This window comes from Oryzias latipes, chromosome 17 (assembly GCF_002234675.1).
Source record: "Oryzias latipes chromosome 17, ASM223467v1".
Taxonomy (NCBI): domain Eukaryota; kingdom Metazoa; phylum Chordata; class Actinopteri; order Beloniformes; family Adrianichthyidae; genus Oryzias; species Oryzias latipes.
Window position 1 is genome coordinate 25640943 of NC_019875.2, and position 23873 is coordinate 25664815.

Genomic DNA, 23873 nt, shown 5'->3' on the forward strand with positions numbered 1-23873 from the left:
TATTCAAAAAGTAAACTTCAAACATACTGCCTCACTTTTAGTCTAGACTAAGTATGTTAATACACTTAAGTATACTACATTTTGCTGAAAGGCTATTGCTAGTGTTTAGTAACTTGTATTAAAATCATATTTTATTGTATTCACATTTTGTTCTAAAATCCACTTATCTCACTAGTTTTTTTTTCATCTTAATCAAAACTGGGTTCATAAAAAAAAAAATTCTTGCTTGGAACTAAAAAAAAAAAGAATTATTAGCTTGTGTGACATTTATTTGAAGGGATTCTATCTCACAGTTAGCCTTTTTAGCTGTTTTTTCTTGATTTTCCCCTCTAATAGTTTGGGCGGAACCCCTTTTGATATCTTATTTGATATCTTATTATAAGTTAGACTTGCTGCATGGATAGATCATTTGACAACTTTTTAGTGATTTTCTTCATAAGATCCGTGTTCTTTTCTTATTTTTAGGCTACCTCTCTTATGATGTGTAGATTTTAACTTGTTTTATGGATGCTAAATGAAAGGCACTGTGGTCTTCCTGAAAAACAAAACAGCTAATGAACCAGTTATGTCAAATTGCTTAATTAGGAACAAATGAGTGCACTGTTAACACACAAAGCAGTATTGTTGTAAGCTATACATTGAGATGAAATAATTTAGATGTTAGCGGTAACTAGAACGGTCATACTTGTGGCTTTGGTGCTGGTGAATGCATAATGTTAGGGAATAATGGTGCTCTTTATTTAGCACTGCAGTGGGGACAACAAGCCAGGAAATAAACAACCACTAAAACTGGCATGGCTTCAAGTGCAAAACACGGCCTCCATTAGTCTACATCACTAATTATATTGACAATATAAATATTCATGGTGTTGCACTACTTAGTCATGCAGACTCAGTGTACACTCGCCATCGTACAAACACACAACTTGCTGGAGCTTAAAACACATACCATACATTTGTGCTTTAATTAAGCCATAGTCCACACTGAAAAGCTAAGTGGGAAAGAGTTTTGCATGTCTTGAGTGTCATACACTTGTGTGTGTTGGTGTGCTCTCCAAGGAGCACTTCAAACGTGCCGTTTGTTATCCCAGACCCTTGTGCTTTAAGGATGGCTGTCTAATCTCAAAGGTCTGGATGCACTGGAAAAGTTAGCATGTTGGGGCTTCATTTGAATTTCTTACAGCTCAAAATAACTTTTCTTCTAATGCATGCAACAAGGGCCACTAGGGGAGGGGGGGGGGAGGGGAGCACAACCACAAAAGGTGAGGTGTCTGTTGGGCAAGGCTTTGGGGTGGCTGCAGCTTTAAAGTGTCCCAATTTGAGCTCACCCTGGAGGATGATTATTAATTATTGAGCTGTGTAGAGTTCAGAAGCATTCAGCTTCTCTGAATGTCACATTCCTGAGCTGAAATGAAAGTTAAGATCTAAAGCAAACACTCAGTGGGGACGTCGTCAGAATGCTAAAGCCAGGATGACAGCTGTCTCTGGGACGTGGCAGTATGTTAAGCAGAAACGAACAAACCTCCTATAATGAACAAACAAACCACATGGTCGTTTTCTGAGGCTAACGACCGCTGCAAAATGAGAAACGCATTTCTGCAAACACATGGCTGGTTACCATAATTTTCACACCAGGTCGAGTCCACAGATATCCTCCATATTTGTATCCCAAAAAAAAAAAAGGGTGACATCCTCTTTGTGGGGAAGCTCTGGAAGCACAAATGTGCTGATAAACAACAGCATTTTTCTTCAGCTTTGTTTTGTCTGCATATAGTGTACAGAAGCAGGTCACTGCAGCTGCAGGAAGCCTTCATTATGCCTTTGACTGGAATAAGAAAAAGTCAATACAGCAAAAATAAAAATGGATTTGAGACTTGGGGGGGCCTTCAAATACTGTACGACGGGGCAAAACACAAATGAGATGTCAGGTTAGCTCGCACTCGCTGTTAATGTGTGCTCCTGGACTCCTGCCAGTGGGCGGTACATTTAATCAGCTATGCGGTTATCAATTTAAAGCCGGGCATTAACTTTTATGCAAAATGGGAGTGAAAAAAAAACTGCTGAGTTATTAAACAGTGAAACATCTATATTTATATTCTAGGCAAGGCTACAAATTAAAGGCTAAAATTGTATAATTGGACATTATTATTTTTGATGAGCTAAAAATGGATTCATTAAATTGAGATACATATTTGAAAAGAACTTTGAATGTGACTTTTTTTTTTAATTGGATACAATCTATAATAGGGATGCAACAGTTGATCATATTAACTGTAATTAATTAACTGTTTATTCTTACGATCCAACAATTGATCTGTCTAAGGCATCGAATCGAACCATTGTAAAAATGTTTCAAAATAAAATGAATAGATTGTAATCAATATTGGAAAATACCATTTGGATTGAGAAATGCTTCACAGTGGATGATGTGTGATGACAGCAAAAAATGATCAAGCCATCATTACAGTCCAATGTGTGGTAACGCTGAATTTTATGACCATACAGTGTGGTAGAATTTTGTAGAATGTTTCCTTTGGATTATTGTGATGTGGGAAAACAACAGTTGACTGAAGTGTATGAAACTGAAATGTGAATGGATTTTCCATTAATTTTGTTTACTTTTTTTGTTTGTACACATATGTAATTTCAATTTTAGGTCAGATAATCGAATCTATCAAAAATGAACATCGACTATGAATCGTTTCAGCAACCACAAATTATGGTAAAATTCATAGTTACACTACTAATCTTTAATATATTAAAGGATGCACAGTTTTACTTAGTGTTTCCTGTTTAGTGGAGAAAACCCATTATGTCTTCCTTCAGGGGTAAAATGAGCACAACGAGAAACGGAGGAGGAATAATCCAAACCACATCCAAACAGGATCAGTGGCTGGCCATTGTGTCTCTCCCTGCTGAGACTGTGAGCAGGAGAGAAAGAGAGGGAACTTTGTGGACTTTGTTGGCCGTGGAGCCGGAGCAGAGCGCAGCTGAACAGAGCGCTGAGCCTGGTTGGGCGTCAGGGGTGTCAGGGCTGAGGGGGCTGAGGGGCCAAGGTCTCCTCGCTGTGGGGGATATTAAGCCCTCTGATTAGATCTCAGGGGCCGCCATGGCAGACGTCTCCTTTACTGCAGGCCCCAGCTCATCTTTATTTTGGCATGGTGGTGCTCTCTGCAGGCTGCATTGCACCAGCACTAAGCTTTGTCTTTGTCTTTTATTCTTTTAGCCGATATATTTTTGTAAAAGTGCCACTCCGATCATCTTCTGATCTATTTTAAAAGCGTTCCCAGTAGTCTTTTAAATATGATTATGCTGTTTTTAGCCAAAATCTTGGACAAGGTTTGTTCAGAGTGACAGGAGTTGATTAGAAATTCACCTCTGAGTTGTGGGTGGGACCATTGGCACGGAGTAAGCCTGGGCCCATTTCCCATCATCCCTTTGTTTACACTCTCTATTGCTAGTTTACAGATCTTCCCAACACCATCCCAACATTACTGGTGCAACAAACATGGCGAGCAAATTTTGGAGTTATCCAGCCGTACAATTTTGATCCAGATGCCAGCTCGGGCAAGGAAAACAAAGACACACATGGATCTATTCGTCTGCAAGTGGATGCATAGAATTGGAGCAGAGTAGGGAGCTGGTGGCCTGCCGATGTAGGTCCCACGTCACTGCTAAAAGCTTTTTCCATAGGCATTTTTTCGTCTGCGCCTAATTCACAACAATTTGAATAAAGAAATACGGATAAGTGCAATTTTAGGCTTAATTTATGTTAAAAGAAACGCAAAAAAACAATTTTCATCGGAGTGGGTCTTTAAATCCAAAAGTTCACAACCCAGAGGAGGATTCCAGTATTAAACTAGGTTGTCTTATTTGGAAAGCCCTACTTGTGCCTTTTTTTTGTAAACATTTGTAAACTGTTATATTTGAACACTTTCAGCAAAACGTGGAGTATCTAATTAAACTGCAGTTGGGGGACTTGTGTGGGTTTGAAAGCAGTAAATCCTATATCGTGCTAAAAGTTTATGCCTCACGCAGAGTTGGAAGTAAAAGAAAAGTGCTCGCACACAAACATACAGGATTTTCATCAGGTACACTTTCTTCTGTTTTGTTTGTTTTAAGCACATATTCCCAATCACAATTTCCACACCAGCCCTCCCTACTGCTCCTAAGGGTGCAGGCAGACACTTCTAGCTGCAGGCTCCCCCACTTCTGAAACCTGTCAAATCTGTCCTGGGAGAGTCAGGCGCTCTCTCATCATCCAGGGGCTTATGGACCTCTCTCCATTTACCCTCCCTCCCCTGCACAGCTCTCTTTTTCTTCCTCCACTTCCCTTCTTTCATCTCACATCCAGACTTGCCAGTTGTAACCTTCTCAGCTTCCTCTAAGTTTTCTCTCTTTTCTCCTTTATTTTCCCTGTCCTCATCCACCTCCTACAACTTACTTTCCCCTTACTTTTCTCCATTGTGGTTTTTTTTTCCTTGTTGTTGAACGATCCGGGTTCCTGCCATTTTTGCCTTTCCGAGTGAGGATTCAGGATAATCAGGTGTGTGAAAGAACGACAATCATTGTCCACCTCCCACTGCGTTTTTTGGTCACAAGGGGGCAGATCAAACTGAAACATGGCCACTAAGGGGAGATTTTTTTATTATTATTATTTTAAAAACAAAGTCTAACCTTGTAAAATGAGCAAATGGAACTATCCTGGCACCATCACTACCACCACCTACTTCGATCAAAGCTATGCTTTCATGAGCAGATCCATGACATCCTTGCAGGCATCCTCTGTGTCTTTCTAATAATCTCACCTGGCTAACAGAAAAAAGCCTAAATGGTGAAGTTAATTATAACAACTTCAATTGGATTTCAGGATGTTGGTAAAATTTAAGCTTTTCCCACACAAATATGTGCACCTAATGATGTGTAACGATAAAACTGACATCATTGATAGAGGACCCCCCATCATGTTTATGCACCAAAACCCTAACCTAAAAACAAATTTAGTCAGTTGAAGTGAGGGAAAACCAGATATTATGATCCAGACATTTATGTTTTCAGGCGCAAAAAAACCCATTTTTTTTCAAGGTTTAGAAAAAAGGAACAGTCTGGCTTTAGGTACAAATTAGTAAAATGATTCCTACTTTCTGCTTCAAGCCCCTTCTTTAATATTTTACAAAGAAGCTTTCTCCAGTGAGAATTTTGATGCCTGAAAGTATTATAATCAGACGTCTATTTTATGTCAAGAGGCCTAAAGTCAAGGATTCATATATAGGTAAAAGTTTGAGACTGTAATATTTCCACTGAATACATATTTTTACTTAAATTCATTGAATTGTTTTTGTTTACAAAGCAATTTTCTTCCTCTGTTTGTCGCTTTATTTTGTGTGTATGTCAAGGAAAAGGATGCAAAGTGTGTTTTAGCAAGGATCAGAATCTTCATGACATTTTGATTTTTCTAAATCACTTTGGAACTTGACATCGATACTGTGTGGAATTCTTTAAAAGTTCTAAAGTAAAAAAAACAACAAAAAGAACCTGCTAAAAGCAAAAGTCTTGCACTATTTAAAGCAACATGTAATTAACCCAGAATGTTGAGTTGATGAAGGCTGACATAACAAAATGTTTCGTAAAATTTACTTTTCACGTAATTACACATTTATACACATTTGAATAAAATGTTATTTCATATTTTTCTGTATTATTAGTGTTACTCTCAGAACCGTTTGATACTTGGAAAGAATTAAAACCTTGTTTGTTTGACATTCAAGATATTTTTCCCTTTTTAAATGCCAGTGGGGTATTTAATGGATCATGTTCTAACTATCAGGATTTCTGTCTCTTCCAAATTCTGCAACAATGTTCTTGTTGAAATGGACAGATCTGACTTTTATTTTTATCGTCACTTTTAACACAAATAAAGCACAATTAGATCCTTTGGGCTCTGGAGATGATTTGACTCTTCTAACGACAAGAACCTTGTTCCATTTGGGTGATAAACGTCTCCCCTCTGCATTCCAGACTCAGTGTCAAAATCATACATTCAAGGACAGCTGTCAGCCATTCTCTCTATTTCCTCTAAGTCCACTGACTGCTGCTCAGTCTGCTTGTCCCTCTCATCCCCAACAGAGGGAGGCCTTTCAGTTCATACCATACTCTCCACTGCCTGCCTTCTCCACTACCAAAGGCCTTCGCCCATCTGTCTGTCTGTTCTGCGATGGCGGTCCTGAGGGTGCACTCTGCATCTCCCTCCTCCCTCCCAGCATCCCTCTCTCTCATACTCCGTGATCGATATGGACGCAGAGGGAGTGGAGGGACCTGTCCGTCAAAGCCGACGGTGGAAAATGAAGCCTCAGATGAAGGAGGCATGCTCTGTATATTAAATGCCCAGACCCCTGTGAGGGGTGGAGGCAGAGGAGCTTTGGTGTGGGGAAATATCAATAGCCTTCTTTCTATTAGAGAGATGGGGCCAACACGGGAACTTAGGTTGTGGAATAAATAAAGAACGTTATTAGAAAAAATGTAGATTGGAGAGAAAAAATGACGATAAATGTGAACTAATGATGTTAATTGAAGTAACAAGTGAGGAAGAGGCAAATTAGTCTTTCTGTGTGGTTTGGGATGCAGGGTTACAGGAAGTATGAGGGGAAAATAAGCTGAGGATCCAAAAAGTGTTAGAAAGAGTAAAGAGCTGAGAACTGAGAAAGAGTGAAGAGCTGAAGTTAACGACTTTGCAGATTTCATTATAGAGATAGTTAACCCTGTTGACACTGAAGGAGGGCGCTATCCTCTCAGGAGGAGTCCGGTCCTTCCACCTCCATGCTCAGAGACAGATGAGATCATTACAGCTATCAGCACCACTGCCATCCACAATTAGCACATCTCCTTTTCTTTCACTACTCCTACAACCCCCATCTCCCTTCAGCTCACACTGTCTGCCCCCCCTGCACTCTTTCGTTCCTCCCGTCTCACCTTATGACACTACTTTGGCTTTGATTTGGAGGCAATCTGACTACATAAAAAGCCGCATGCAGCAAACTGCTGCATTAGCTTGACCTTTCCAGACTCATTCAGAAAGTTTTTTTGACTTGTCATGCTCAAGAAAATTGATGTAAACATACAAACATCTGAAAAGTTATCAGAAACTAGTTCAACATCTGGAAAAAATAAAAAAAATGTTACCATTTGAGGTCACAATGGTCAATACAAACCTGTGAAGCAGACCGGACACTTAAATGTTCCACCCATGCCCTCAAAGCTGTGCTCAATCAGATGGCATTGAAGTTTCGCCGGAGAGTCAAACGACTGGCTACATAGCTTGCATTCATGGTTCAGTCCTTCCTCTGTGGAAAAAAAAAGGAACACAAACACACAGGAAGCCATGTGAGAAAAATAAACCGAGCATGAATGGAATCTTACCAACACCCTCACACCTTTTTTTCCCCTCGATTCTCATGAAATTTAAATTTAGCACATCAGCAGCAAAAAGATCTCGAAAATAAAACGGGATGAAGTATGATCTAGTTATATTAAAAAGCAAGCTTTTGTTCAGGTCTCTTTAATAAGTCCTTAAATGTTGTGATAAAATTGTACAAAAATAAATTATGTTCAGAAGGTACAAAAAAAGGCATATCTTGGTGATCTTTATAGTAAATCAGAAATCCCCTCTTTTCTACTTCAGTTAAACCGCTCAGACAGCCTTTTTCCCATTATGCAAAAGAACAATGGATGATTTGTTGGCATCAAAAATTCTCACATGTCTGTATCAGCTTCAGACTTTGTTAAATAAATGCCAATAAATGCTATTTAAACTGTGCTGGCCCAGAATTTACTCCTTCAAACTCTAGCCTGACTCCAAGGTTGTTCCGAAATTCAATCACTATTCTCAACTTCATCCACTATATAGTGCGTTTGGCGTTTTTTTAGAGCTTTCCGAGTCCACAATTTCATGTTAACTATATTGGCGGATATAGACCACAATGCATTGCGTTTGAACACATTTTCAGGTGGAAATTCTGTCCGTTCAAGGTTTCATCATCAGAACACAATGGATTCATAAATTGATTTCATAAATTGTTCACATTTATTAAGTTTTTACTTCTGGAAATTGGTGACGTCATGTTTGGCATTTAAAAAAATTAAAATAAAAAAAGTTGTGAGCATGGCAATCAAATGGTTTTTAAAATCCAGGGCACTAGATAGTCCCTGAAACTTTATAGTTTTATTAGTTAGGGAGTAGGGGCATGAGGAGAGGATGTCCTTCTGAGCTCTAATCCCAGCAAACATTATTCTTTTTACAAAAGACATATGCTTACTGAGCCCATCTGTGCCAAGTCTTGGAAAACAAGCTAAATGACCACTTGAAAAATGTAATACATGTATTTATATAATTGGCATGGAATCCCTTTAAATGTTTTTTTTAGCATCAAATACGTGTAAATCTCAATGTCAATTTGACACAGTATTAGTTCCTCAATAAATGACAGTATATGACAGTATATGATATAAAATATAACAATAGGGAGTTTTTGCCAATATATACAATATTAGAAATACTTTTTAGAGTTGATGTATAAAAAGTAGAAAAAATGTTGAGTGGAAGTGACAACAACCCAGTGACTCGAGTCCAATAAAATGGAAAAAAAAAGTTTTTTTAATCGCATCTTTTGTCAGTTTTGTGCCCAATCCAAATTTCTTTTTTTTTTAATCAGCAACACAGATCAAAAAAGCGAAGCTAAACAAAACACAGTGGAAATTCCTGCATGACTGTTCCATAAAAGCTAAAAGTCGATCAAAGCGGTTCATTGTATTTTGAAAAGAAAAAAATTGTGATCCGCAGCCATGCATAAAGCAGATGAGCTCCTGCGCAGCCTACATGTGCGTCTGAGTGTGGCAGCAGGCGTCAGCCAAAGATGGAGGAGGAGGGGGCAGCGTCCACACATCCGTGCAGCCATGGAGCGGGATCACTGTCCTCTTTGATCCCCATTCAGCTTGGCTTATCTGCGTAAGGGTGTGTGCACTAAGGTGCAGCTATAGCTGCAGTACTCAAAGATCGGTCCCTCTGCCATATGTGCAGACCTCATTTGACCCTATTGCACAATTTCGTCCCTTTGGAGACTTGGCCTGCTTTGCTATGCAGATAACTGCACCTGCCTGACTGACCTTATGGGTGCACATGCAAGTATTTTGTCTGTCTGAGGTGGGGCTACAGGACAAAAATATAAAGTTAAAACCCTTTTAAGTGTTTTAAAGAAATTATGTGCTTTTTTAAATACAATTATACCCTTTAAGACTGTTTGAATTAAGAAGATCTTTGGTTTGCAACAGCAGTGAGTTAAAATATTAGATTTAGTAGCTGGTGCACCAGCTCCAAGAATACTTAGCTGCATTAAATGGAGAGCAAATAATGAGAACAGGGTGGTTTGGCTTTGTCTATATGTAGAGTAAATGGTTCTCTTAAGGTCTCATTGCTGGTTTTGTCTTTAGTGAACAGGGGGGCCGAATGAGCCTGGCAGCCTGTTTCTTAGCGAGAGCCAAGGGAGGAAGTCAGCCTGCTAACCCCAATAGCTGCCTCATTGGGCTGAGGTCACTTCCTGTTGCTCCTCCAGCCCTTCTCCAGGGCTGCCCAATCAGCAAGGCCCTGCGTTGGCCCCCACCCCTCTCCAAGCACCAAGCAGACTCTGGATATAGTTACAGGGCCACGGGGGACTGTCAGCTCTTTCTCTATCCTCGTCTCTCCTTTCTCCCACTCTGTGTTTCTGAGTCTCCCGAGTGTTCTCCACTGCCACCACCCTGTCCCTCTGCACTCCAAAGAAAATCCTTTAGATGAAAACTGCTCCTGCGTCTGCTCCCTCTAAGCATCCCTGACACCAGCAAAGTAAGCCCATCTGCATATCCACAGGGGCTCGCGTTCCTGTGGATCATGGTTTATGTATTTCACAGCTCCTTAAGACACAAATGCCTAATATCTATCCCATGTGGAGGAGAGAAGAGGAAAAGAAGGAAGCTACTTTCATACAAAAAATGTCTTCATTACTTTTGCTTTTTTAAAATCCAGACTTGGGCTTATGTGGTGTTTAGGATGTGGGGGTTTGCAGACCTCGGTCTGACCTGAGTTCGGTAAAAATCTGATGTAGCTGAGCAACTAAAAGTGGTCCCAAAAAAAAAAAAAGAAGTAATTAAACACTTCGCTGGGCTTTGTTTAATTAAAAAATTCTCCCTCAGCTTTTCCGTTCACATTCTTACCATTGCCCCCTTTTTTATTTAAACAATTTGGCTGAAGAGCAGTCTGAATTGGAACATTTGGTTTCTTCAAATAAACGTTGGGATGCTTAGATTTGCTCCAGTCTCTGGGGCATGCTGAATTCTTCTCTGAAGCTCACCCAGTCTGCCTGAGTCGCTGGAGTATATGATATTAAGGACATCAATCAGGGCTCTACTTTGCTGCGGTAATGAGTAAACAAGTGGGAGAGCAAACCGCGGATGTTTAGTAGTCAGGGGCAGGTTGCTTTCGAGAAGTGGCGGCAGAAAGGCAGCGATGAGAAAAAGGTTTCCTTTCGTACGGACTGCAAAATGCTGCTTCTAAAGACAGGAAGTGCCTGAATGGAGCTGGAATATTTAGAAGGAATTGCACCTGTCGTAAAGTTTGCAGACTGTTCTGGATCTGTCATGACTTTTAGCCTCATTTTGAGTCAAAATGTCAAAGGAGATTTTGGAATTGCATGATTTCAAATGTAGCGTACACAAACCGCTACAGGATGCTGCAGGAGGGAGAAGAGACAGCTTCAGGCCTGTAAACAGTAGGTGGGCTTACTTCTCTCTTCACACCACAGGAACTATCCATTAACAGATAATGGGGGGAAAATCAGAGTGATTAAGGCCCAGGGAATTATGGGTGAATACAAATTGACTCCACCTCAGTGTGGTGTGCTCTCTTGAGGTAGAAGCACTGCTCATAAGGCAGAAGCTCATTTCCGAAGTACTATGAGGGCCATTAAGAACCGGAGAATGCGGTGTACAGGGGTAGGAAGGTGGGAGCACAGAGGGATGGACTCCCCCTGGACCTTGGCTGATTGGAGAACAGACGCCTGGGGGAAACAGTACTAATATCTATTTCCTGTCTCCACAGTTTGAGAAAGACAAAGTGAATCAACTGCAAAATGTTGAAACTAAAGTATAAGATTTAATCCCACCGTGATAAAATGTCTCTTCTCTAAATCAGAGTATTGCACAAACAGTGAAGGAAATGTGGTTGCGTGTGAGCTAATAAAATCAAAAATATTGGAGAGCTGCCACAGCAGGAAAGAAAAAGCTTTACTCAGGTAGGGAAGTGGGAATATAAAATTCAGTCTGAAGGAAGAAAATGAAGGTAAGGGAAGTAACAACGCCCTCATGTTAGGGTCCAGGATTTAAAGCATTTTCAACTTGCAGAGGGACAAAGAGGGGTGAGGCTGTGGCATGTCAGAAGTGGCGACAGCCTCACGCTGCAAGAGCAAAGGATTCTGGGGGAACATGACTTGGAGAATGTCAGCTCTGATGCACGGCAGCTCGTTGGAGGTGCTAATCAGAGCAGGGCAAAGCTCCTGTTAGGATCAGCCACTCTGTGCCTGCGTTAACCGCTTCACGGCTCCCCTGGCCACCAGGCCAGAAGTAGAAACACTGAACTGACAGGTTTTTGTGTCGAGATAAACATGCGCAACGCTTGAATGCATGCTACAAAGGGTTTAGCCAACTGAAACCCCCCTTCAGATCTGAAATAACATGCAAGACACAAAGAAAAGAACACAATTTGTGTCCCTGTTGAAACAAAAGAGATCTTTGCCAAGTTATTATGAATTTTAGAATCTTTTTTTATTTTACTTTCATTTTCAATAGCGGTTTGTACAACCTCTATTACTTTTAGATAGAGGTCTTTGGTTCAACAAAATGTCCAAACCAAATGTTATATATTGCACACACAATGTCTGTAGTGATGTTTTCTATTTACACCCAGTTCAGTTTTCTTGCACCTTTATGCTCTTTTGCTTCTGTGTGGTGTGGAGAGGGGGAAGGCTTGCTTTAGAGCTGCCATTATAACCCAAGTTAAAATGTTTTTGGTTTTTATTTTCTCTCCAATAAACTTTAAAATAGGAATATTTTATATTGTAAAAACACAACATATTACAAAGTATTTTTGTCTAGTTTCAAGTTTAATAATCTTTTTATGCTTAATGTAAGACAAAGTAACTTACTAATTAGTAACTTTTCTGCAATTTCTTTACTTCAATAAATCTCAAAGCTCTTTTTGAGTCATTTAATATTAAAAACAGCGTATTTTACATAATATTGCTATTGAAACAATTTTTTAAACTTAATTTACAAACAATTGTGACAACTTGATTTTAAAATGTGTATTTCTTTTTTTTTTTTTTTTTTTTTTTTTTAAACTTGTCCTGTCCAACAGCTAGGCAAACAGATGAGAGCTGAGGGCCTCTTGTGTTGGACATATTTTATTTTAACAAGAGAGGTTATTAATCTTCAGACAAACCAAAGGTATGTCTGAATAAACCCCTTTGGTAATTGAGGCTAAACTTTATTAATTGCAATCATGTTTGAAAATCTTTGGTGTTGGACCGGACGGAAAAGGAAAGAGGGGAAAAAGAGAGAGGGACGTTAGAGAGAGGGGGGGGGGTAGGAGGGTGATAATAGGAGGGGAAGGGGGGTAAGACCATGAAGCAGCATAGAGCAGACAGGTTTACTGGTTGTTTATCATTACGGTACGGTTCAAATGTAGTACAAAAAGGGCGGGGCCTGTTCACACACACTCAAATATTATCAACACACCTGCTAGCTGCAAAAATGTCCACATGTCAACATGTACACAAAACAGATAGTGTTCACAAACGCATACTTACGCCTTAAAACCAACTAGTGTGAAATCTTTCATTCATTCAATCATGCAAACTATTAGTGCAAAGGTGAGCTAACACCTGTGCTCAAGTGAGTGTTTATGTTCTTCTAAAATGGATGGTGGAATGTGAAAAGAAGGAGGAGGAGCGCCCAGCCACCCCCACACCCAGACCCCCGCCGCAGCAGCAGCGGCAGCCGGAATTCCCCCAACGCCACACGGGAACAGGCAGGGAACAACCGCCCCCCGGGCGACCAAGACCGCCACCCAGGCCAGGGCCAGCAGGACCGCCGCGAGGCCCCCAGAGCCAGAGAGCAGGGAGGCGCGGAGGGAAAGAGAGCGCTGCCCCAGCCCAGCCAGGAAAGCAGCCCCCCCGCCGCGCCGGGAGAGCCCAACGCAGGGCCCCACCGGAGAGGGACGCCCACAGCCCCAGACGAGCACCCCACCACCACCCAGGAGTTCCGGGCATCCCCCTGCCCCGACCCCAGGTACGAGCCAGGACCCCCCAAGGGAGACCCGCTCCGCACCCCAGGCAGCCACCCACCCGGCCCACGGTTGGTCCAGGTAGGAGCAAGGCAGGGGCCCGCCGCCCCCGCCCAGGAGGGGGGAACCCCGGGGAAAAAAGGGTGGCCCACAAGGGGTGTTATAAATATGGCCCGACCAGGCTCGGCCATGTTGGAAGTTTGGCGGGGCCCAGCGCCCAGGGGCAAGGACCAGGACCCACCCCCCAGGGACACGAACACCCCCGGCTCAGGTGTAATATGAACCCCCCCACCGTGCGGAGAGAGCACCGCCGGGTAAAATGTGTATTTCTAGCCTTATTACATTTGGTCTAGAAATAAAGGTAGTTAGACTGTTGTACCAATTCAAATAGGATGTTTTTTTGGGGGAAAAAGTCAAAGCATGTATGTTAAATATAGCTACTTTAAAGATGGAACATTTAATAAAAACAAAACCCTAATTTTAAGACATAACATTTCCAATTACCAGAGTATCATATGAGTGTTTAGAGCTAATTTCAAGATACAATTTTGTCTTAAAAGATCAAGACATCACAGGGTATATTAAGAAATCTTACCAAGACAATTTCTGCTAGTTTTATTGGTAGATTTTTTTTCACTTATAACAAGAAAACACATCTTATATTCCATATTCTTTAGCTTTTTTTGAGAAGGATATTTTTTCCAGATGCTGAAAACAAAAGCAAAGTCTGTCAGAGACGCATCTGCACCTCCCTGTTCCAAAAACCTCCATCAACCCTCCTACAGGTTCATTCTAGGAATTGAGACATCTTTAAAACGACAAGCTGCAAATTGTATTCCGATGCCACAGGCAGAATAATGAAGGAAAGAGGAGAGTTCATAGTAGAAAATAGACAAATAAGAAGAAACTTGAGTGGTGTGTGACTTCCTAGAGGGAGCTCACTTTACATAAAAAAACATTTAGAGCTTTGGTTTTATCCTTGGCTGGTCGGCATCAGGCATTCACGAGCCTCTGTGACTCATTCACACATAAAAGAAGATCAATGTTTGAATTGGCGATTGCATAATTTATATTATTTCAAGTCACATTTCTTCCAGCAATATTGGATTCAGATTATAGGATTGTACGTGTATTTTTAATAGACAAAGGTCATTTTAATCTTGCATGTATCAGACCTCGATCTTTTAAAGAAGCTTAAAAGACAAGAAGAGAATTTAAGATTCTGTGTGTAATTTTAGATCTGATGGTTTGTTGAATTTAGTGTTGCAGCAGAGGCTGGGAGGCAGATGAAGCTGTTGAAGTGCAGCTTGATAAAGAATCTGCCATTTTTGGGTTCACACCTCCCTCGCTCAAGCGGCCCCTTCAATGAAAAGTCTATGATTCAACACATGTTAATGTTTTGGGTTTCCGCGTTCAAAATAATCAAGTTAACCATTTTTTTAGTTTTGGTTGTTTTTGAGAATTTATGGAGTTATATATTTTATTTTTTAATCACCTTTTCCGGGAGCTTGAAGGACATTGCAACCGTCTGACTGCAGACGTTCTCTTAGTTAAAAAGTAACAACATTTTTCTTTTTTCTTTTAAATGCCTTAGTATGTTGTTGTTTGTGTTAAGACAAAAAACAAAGAGACACTTGCTGTTAGTTTAAAACGTTCATTAAAATAATTTTGAATTGAGAAGTCTGAATCTGTGAATATCTTGCTAACCTTACAAAACTGTTGTTGTGCGCCTCCTGCTCAAACTAGTGCCGTATTCTGTTGCACTTTACGGCAGGAAGTTGTCGTAATCCGTTCATGATATGCAGACTTTTAGTATGGCATTTATTTGAAATAATAAACTTGAAACATACAGTGCTTATCAAAAAAATAAAAAACTCAAAAAATATCGTAGCACTAATTGGGAGAGAACATCCAATATAGATTGAGTCTTAAATTACGCCCAGTGGGAATTATGTGACACTAAGGCTGAATCCGAATTCATCCCGTACCCCTACGGCTTCTCCAAACCCACTCTAATTGTAGGGGCATTTGGAGGTGTAGGGGTTGCCGAGCTCTCCGCCGGGAGGTTGTTCCTCGTCACGCTGTACCGTGGAAGAGAAGCTCTTTTCTTCATGTGGGTGATGCACAGAAGTTTACATTTAAATGCAAGTAATGACTTTTTGTTTTAGCCTGACGTTTTGATGACATCATCGAGTGGGTGTAATGTCCGGATTCAAAGACAGTATTTTTCCATTACTCTCCGTTTGGAGGACTAAATGTAGGTGTAGGGAGAAGCCGTAGGGGTAGGGGAAGAATTTAGATTGTCAAAGTCTTTCATATCTTGGAATAGAGCTGTGAAAGAAAAAATCTGGAGCAAGATTTACAAGATTTGCACCGCTTCGACATTTTGCACCAAGCCTAACAGAAAAGGAGGTGGCTGACATGCCCTAGTAAGCAATTGAAAAAAGAAAAACAAGAAGAAGCCCCTCCCTGTTTGTTCAATGTGAACACCATGGGCTATGCTCACATTCAGGAACCCGCGTATAAGAAAAGTCAGTGTGTCCGTAGCGTTACAGCTAAATAGACAGCAGCAACTTTAGTGGAATGAGCAGCACTCGGGTCACAGGAATAGAAGGGGAGAAAAGGTAGAGAAGGAAATACAAAAAGAGAAGATTTTTAAAGAATAATCTTTAGGTGGAGCAGGTACAGAGAGTCACTGGGGATGAGAAGTTTTAAGGGGGATAAGATGAAGCGCTTAGAGTGCTGGACCCCCTGCAAACACCCCTCCACACTGAATTACCCCATACATCACCAGCCTAAACTGTTATTCTTGTTTTAAAGGAAGCAAAGGACAAGCACACATGCACACTACACAAATCTGAATGACAGTAGTGTTGCTAACTCAAAAACATAGCAAATAAGCAAAGAAACTGAACAATGAGCAAAGAAACTCTGCTGAGCATTAGAGGAAAATGAAGTGTGAACAAAGATCCGACTCTTTTTCAGACCTCAAGAGTGAGTAGCCTGGATGCAAAAAGTTAATTATGGGCACATGCCCTGCTTTTTTTCTGTTCGACTCACTGTGGGATTGTCAAGCTGAGGTATGTGGCTCTACGGGGTTTGTGGTCCACACAAAGGAGCCGGGTGTTGAGGAGAGGCCCCTTGGCTGGGCTCACAGCATGGAACACCGTACAATTAGCCAGTCCCTGCGTTCTGCCAGCTTATAATTATCAGTGCTTGCCTTAATTGACTCCCATAGCCTGCTGCAGAGGGACTCCCCTTCTTCTTATACCCCCTTTTCCCCCACTACATGCGCCATGCCAGGCTCTCCAAAGTCATTTAGAAAAGCGCTCATATTTTCAACACAAAAAAGGGGAACATTTGGTGAGAGAGAATTCATCATCAGGTGTCTAGAGGTTTTTCTTAATAGAAAAGCTGAGTCCCACTGAGTGCGCTCCATGTAGAGGCCAGCCACGCATGCTCAGGACCAGCAAGCCGCCATTCACAGCAGGCCGCGAGACATTAACATAATTTTATATAACTCTGGCACTCGCACTGAAAATTTAATACATCTCAGCAAATATAAGGCAGCAGTTTGGAATATTTTCCTCTCATTCTTCTATTAGCTGCTTTCTTTAACAACCCTCCTTCCGTGTCTACCCCCTGTCTTTTCTTCGATCTGCCTGCATCTCCCTCTAACTGCCACTCTTCTTCGCCTCCACTCCTCTTTCTCTCACCCCATGGTGCTGCTCTCACGAGGAGAGGGGAAGTTCATTACCTCAGCTAAATCAGAATTAGTCCCTTCATTTTGACGGGGCGAACTTCATTAGAAAGGCCCTTCCTTAATCCAGCAGGGAGAACTGATGAATCTACATGGGGGCAATAATTTGCTTTACACAGCACATTCAGCCACATTCTCCACACTGACTCCACCTTCCCTTTTCAACGCCTTTCTGGCTGTGTATCCTTACAGTTTCATTTTTTATTAGATCTCTTTTAAAAAAAAAGAAACACAGAGAAAGGAAAACACCTGCATATAATTAGCTAATGGCAGCAGAAGGGTGTAAAGAATGAGTTATGCTGGTTGGAATGTCCCGTCCCCCTGAAAGACTTTAGGGTCTTTAGAGCAGCTGAAGTTGACTTGGATGTGGCCCAAACAAAAACCAAGCCAGGACTCATGAGAGCAAAGCAGTTAGGTTGGTTTTGAATGATGCTAAAATTACAATGCTGACATACTGCAAACTGTATGAAACAAGTGTCTTTGTCTCCATTTTTCTTCCTTTCCTAGGCCTTTTTAACACAGTTTTTCCTGGATCTCAGCAGAGACTGAGCCTTTGTCCAGATTCTTACAACAAACTAGCAAGCGGAGAGATGTGAATCAGGCCCGACAGCCCCTGACTGGCATACCACTGCGCCTGGTGTCAAACAGATGTGCAGCTTGGCAGCTGTGCTTCCCCGAAAACACAGAGCCTACAGATTCCGGAGTCGCTCTGCCCTCCCTTCTTTCAGCACTCCTTCCGACCCCAAACAATCCCAACACCCCCACACTGTGCCGCGGCAGTCGCCCTCCCTCATCACCTCCACGCAGGGGTCTCCTGACAGGTAATCTCGTCCCTCGAATGTGAAATCTCCGACAGCGATGCCCCGCGCTTTTACCCCCCACCTCCTTGGCTGATGGGTAAATTGGAATGGCGCACCCTGCTGGCGCAGAAAGCTCTGAACAGGCAGAAGCACACCCATGCTGAGACGCCCCTCACATGCTCTGACTAATATAGTGGACATGCACACTTGTTCCAAGCTGCAATATCCATGCACAGACACACGTCCACGCACAGATGTGCACCAGGGAACGAATACAGTCACGCACTCAAATACATCAGGTAAATCACATAGGCAGCCTCATAAACACATACACATGCAGTAGAGGTGCTTTGTGGGTGATGTGTTCACTCTCATCTGCATACAGATTGAATGTATGATAATAAAAAAAAAAGCAGATACTGAAGCGAGTCAGTATATTGTAAAATTTAAATAAGCATCATCTGAAATGGCTCAGCTTGTGTCCCTTTGTCAAGCAACTGTACCAGACTTCTGTTGCTACGGTTTCTAGTATGCGTATGTCATAGATTAGAATATGCATCACTGATCAATATAAGAAACTATCGAGTAAAGGTTAACAGCTGCCAGTTTCTGTGCTGAGCAACACTGAGTTTGAAATAAGCACAAAGCATCAACAGTAAAGCAAAGAACTTTTTTTGGGGGTTGTTTGGCATCAAGGTGGAGCTTCTCTATCTTTCTGTCTATTCTTCTCCTTAACTGATGCTCCGAGCAAGTTTGAATGGTTGAGTCTACCCTGGAATCGTAGGGACATCCTAAATAGTCAGTGGGACCTGAAGGGGCTAAAGATCACTGCTGCAGAAGCCACAGAGACCTTCCTGTCAAAGGCAACGTATTCAGGGGGCCAGGGGTGAGTTGAAGCCGGAGGGAGAGAGCTGGTGACATGACATACATTTCATTACACTTAAACCAACTGTGGGTTCAACTCAGAGCCCTGGATTTCCAATGGTGTCTCAAAGGATGGAGTAAGTGGAGGTGTAAGAGAATGGTTTTCACAAAGAGCACAATAGGTAGGTGGACGAAGCAGGCAGCTGCACTAATTGCTTGGGGGCTTGTAGAAATATTTTTCTAAGCACCTCTGTTTAAAGCTCAGTTTAGTGCCATGCAACCGTTCTGGTTAAAGCGTCAAACTTTATGTGTAATTAGAAAGTAAGGCATGAAATAAAGATAATGTGTTTGTACGTTTTTTTATTTTTCAAATCCATCACTTGAACAAAAAACTCTCATAGCTTGAGGTGTTTCCAAACACGCCTGGAGTGCTGTCTGCAGCCAGCCTTTTGGAGGGAGCTGACCTGTCTATTAAAAACGGGCAGAGGGTATGCTTGCAGAAATCGGGGAGCTTTATTTGTGGAGAGGAGGCAGGTAGGGTTGATTCCTTTAGATTCATATTATAGTTTGTGTTTGCTGATCCGATTCAGAGTCGATGTTTCATTTTAAATGATCGGATTTGATCCCATTCACTAACCTAAAACGGATGCAGGACACCTTTAGCCGAAACTTCAACCAGTGTGACTCAGAGATAAATACAGGACTGAACAGTACCGGAGAAGTTTTCCAGATTCCTTATATTACTTGCTAGATAATAAAATGTAAATTAGATTTGTGCACAAATAATCAAGTAAACAAGAATTAATAGCAAATTCATTCACATTTTAGTTTCCTAAAGTTCAGCCCACTGTTGTTTTTCCACATCAAAATAATCCAAAGGGAACATTATTAGAACATTCTACCACACAGCATGACCAAAGCATTCAAAATGTTTCCACACAGTGGACCGTAACGATGGCTTTATCCTTTTTGCTTTCATCACATGTGTGTTGTCCGCTGTGATGCACTTGGTTGCTTTGTATATGTTATAGCAAAATAAACCTACCGTGCCTCAATACAAATTGTATTTTCCAATATTAATTATAATCTATTTATTTCATTACGGAACAATATTATGATGTTTTGGGTCGATTCAATTCACAACTTGTCTCAGACCGATCGATCTGGTTGGATCGTAGGAGTATAAATTGATTAATCAATTAAGATGATTAATCATTGCAGCCGTAGTTACAGGGCGTGAGCCCAGAGGAAACGGATCTGGACGGATCTTTTGGATAGTTCTGCTCAGGGTTCGGGGGGACTGGAGCTGGACTCTGGGCTTTGATAATTCTCCAAGAGCAGCTCATTTAAAAAAAAAGAAAAGAAATAGTGCTTTTTGTCATTTCTGCTGCATTATAGAACCAAAAAATATTTGCAGTCTAACCTACTTCTGTTTACAAAGAAATGCCTATTACAAAACTCCTCAGTGTATTGTTACAATGGCTATAGAATTACAAAACACAGTTTTTTTTCCTCGCTTAGGGAGAGCCCTTGCTCATTAGGCTTCTAACATATTGTGGGTTTTGATTATTCCATCAGTTTCATTTTCCTATTATAGTGACAAACTCCTGCTATTTTGTCGCCAATCTCTATCCAGCTGTCAGATCCTTTGAAAGATCACAAAACCCTTCAAACCTACTTTGAAAAGGTCTCCAGAATTACCAGACATTGCTTGATTCCCCCATTGAATTTTCAGGATTAACTCGAGGAAGAAGTGTCTCATGTTTCTTAACTGGTTGCTGCTTCTGACATGAGAACGTATGAGATTGTAGCATAGTGGTATTGTCCAGGGGAGGGAACCCTCACTCCAACCGTCAGCGCTTTACCAAGTGGGACAGAGATGATTAAAACACACCATGGCTGTGACTGACAGACTCCCCACTGCTTCCAGAAGATGACATGTCTGCGAGTCACACAGAAAAGCAACTTCTCTAATTTTAACTCAAACTATAACACCGACCCCATCTGTCAAAACCCACAAAAAACATCCATGCTGAGATTCTTAACCACAATAAAAGTGATAACAACTAAACAGAGAAATAAGTTTAAAAGCAACAACAGGGAGGGAGGAGACAAAAGGGCTGAGAAGGCGCCGTTTCCCACCGGTACACGCAAACAGCAGGAACCTGTGAGCTTGTGACAACACCTTCAAACATTTCTGTTACTTTCACAGAAATATCTGATGCTGATGCTCCAACGTGATGCTTCTGCAGCAGCCTCGTCCCAGCACACATTCAACTTGGCAAGCTCTCGATTGCCAGAAAAGAAAGAGGAAAAAAAAACAACAGTCTTCCAACTGACTGTGCTTGACATTTGTCATGACAGAAATACACCGAGAGAAGGGAAGAAAAGAGGAGTGAGAGCTGGGAGGGGAAGAGGAAAATGGAGGAGTGGCAGAAGGTGATCGATGTGTGAAAATGTTTGTGTGAACAAAATAATTTGGCATTCTTTAGGGTTGTTGCCAGTTGAGTTTTTTTTTTTTTTTATGTGGCACGGGGTGTTTGCGATGAGGGGTGGGGGTTTCCTGTTATTGTCACACTAGGCAGTGCGTTCAGGGTCGCGCACTAAATGATTCACAGAAAACTGAATCTTTTACATTAGCGTCAGCAATTCAGCCAGGCGCCCTTGTGGGGGAATTCTTTTTGTGTGTTTTCATTGAAGTCTGCATTGAGTGCGCCCAAAAGCTCTGACAGGGGGCCCCCGAGGGCGCTTGTCTTCACCTCCAAATCATAAGATGGAGAGATGAAGCTCCCTCTGTGCTCTAAATTATACCCCTCAACTCCCCTTCTTGCACACAGGCTTGCAACTTTGCCCTTCCCACCCAAAAAATAAAACAGAGGCAAAGAAGAGAAGATTTCAGTGAAACAGTCCCGGTGGATGGCTCTGCGAACGCTGGCTGCTGCAGGAGCAGCTGACAGGCTGCACTGGGCTTGTTCCCTGTGGTCTGTCAGGATTGACGCTACAGCCTCACGGTTACTACTCCTTCTCTGGGGATGGACCTTTTTTGCTTTGCCCTGTGTGCCCCTAACATGACAGGCCTCTCCGCTGACCCATGGAAGATCTTTGGCTTTGCTTCAATTATTGCTACGGATAGGTAGAACTCTTGGATGATGTGTCTTTACCACTGTCATCCCTGGCGAATAGGAGCCCAAAGAGAGACTCTTGGCACATTGAAAGGAGGTTGCGGGGAACCGGGGAAAGGGGCAGAAGGGGGTTGGTGTAACCTGATCGGCAGGCACAGCTGCATAAACAGTGGCATTGTGGAATTTCTGCCTGTTCCGTGGATCTGACTTTGCAAGAATGGTCCCTCTTCACCCCCCAAAATGGGCCATTTTCCACATGTCTCGTTGGATATGACAACCAATCCAGCAACACAAGTGCAGTACTGGAAATACAACACAGCTGAAGCAGGCTTGTGTCTTTTCTCGAGCTGTGAAATTCTCCCTCTATGGCCATCTTTGCTAAAGACCTCATCCAAGTCCTGCTGCCTGACCTGTCAAAAGCAACCCAATTCACTCTCAAAAGCCCCAACAAAACAAACCAACAACCGCTGGCAGGGTCAAAAGGCAGCTGCTCTGGGTGCTAACACTCTGGTGTGCCCTCCAATTGGTGGAAAGGGCAGTGAGTAAAAGGGAATCTTTTCAAAGTGAAATCTCCAGCTGATGGCTTAGAGCTCAACACCCCACAGTTTGTTTCTCTTGCTGCTGTCAGGAGTTTTGCCTGAGCCATTTGGAAGGATTAGAAAAAGTGGGGGAAGAGGAAAAACTCAACCGTGGAGAGACTGTGTACTGCAGCGTCTGAGTGATGGCTCCAAGACCCCCTGGAGAGTGATAAACCTTTGACCTTGACAGCCCCCAGTGGTGACCCATGACCTCTGGCTCTTAGCCACAGACAGGTGCAGGCAGGAGAGTGACCACACCCGGACCATCTTGGCTTAACTCTCATTTATTTGACCTACAGCAACTGTCCTGATGGTTTGTTCTGTGTTAACACTGTAAGTCATTGAGATAAAAGAATTACATTTGCTACAATTAATAAAAGCTGTAAATAAACAGAAAAGGGTGGGGGAATTTAAAAAATTTAAGGAAATGTAAAATGGTCTAAAGAAATATGAAAATATTTGTTTGAAAACCGCTTTAAAGAATATTTTAAACGATCATACATGAATGTGAACATTATTTGAGGTGTAGTTGAGGCATATCCGTGTCTGTTGTACAGCGGGCACAGGCTCCAAGGTCATGCCAGTCCGCGCCAGTCTTTCTACAGATCCATTTCCTCTCCCTAGGCACTTCCCTCGTGTTGTTGGCCCAGTGATTCAGTGCTTTGCATTAAGAGCAATTCACCTGCCTGCAGCGTCCCAGAGGCACAGGTCTCCTGGGGAAACCAGGTGGAGCATAAAAAAGTTCCACATATGGTAAAGTCAAGCTGCTCGGAGGCTGCCGAGTGTGCTTTGGGGATAGAGCCTCCTAAAAGGCCCAGCTGGTACTTGGAAAAGGGCTTCTGCATTACTACACCTCAGTGTCTGTTTGGGCTCCCCTTTGGAAAGTGTTGGCCGGCGCACATGACCAGCCATTTTAGATTTCTCCCTCTACCCCCACCTCATCTCTCGCTTCCTCCCGTCTTCCAACTGGTTCTGTATCCAATTGAACATTTGGTCCTCCACTGCTGGTTAATCAAATTCCTCCATCTGGCCCCCCTTTCCCTGTGGAACATAAAAGGTGCAGCCTGAGCCCTGGTCCAAGTGCATATTGGGAGGGAGGAGGGGGATGGAGACAGGGACTGCCTACCTAACTTACATACCCCAGTCAACTAGATCAGGTAGAAAGCACAAGTTCTGGGCAAACAGGGACAGCTTGGGACTGAGTATCTGAGCCCTGCTGTTCATATAACACTCAGGGATGGAAGTCAGCTGACATGACAGTAGGAGGGTTTTATGAGCTAATACCTCCACATACACTGACAAATGCAGGAAATCTGAGCCCAAGTACCGGCTACAACAGAAGGCAAGCTACGCCACAATTGTTTTATTCTGTCTCCATATCAC

At 42.2% G+C, this 23873-nt stretch overlaps 1 protein-coding gene across 3 annotated transcripts in view; it reads right to left on the minus strand.

Moving 5' to 3' along the window:
- znf521 (zinc finger protein 521) overlaps positions 1-23873 on the minus strand; it is a 97614-nt gene that overhangs the window by 13569 nt on the left and 60172 nt on the right. For all 3 annotated transcript variants that reach the window (XM_023965488.1, XM_023965487.1, XM_023965489.1), the window contains one exon: positions 7209-7340. In XM_023965488.1, the coding sequence (XP_023821256.1) occupies positions 7209-7340 (132 nt within the window). The remainder of the gene's footprint in view (positions 1-7208; positions 7341-23873) is intronic.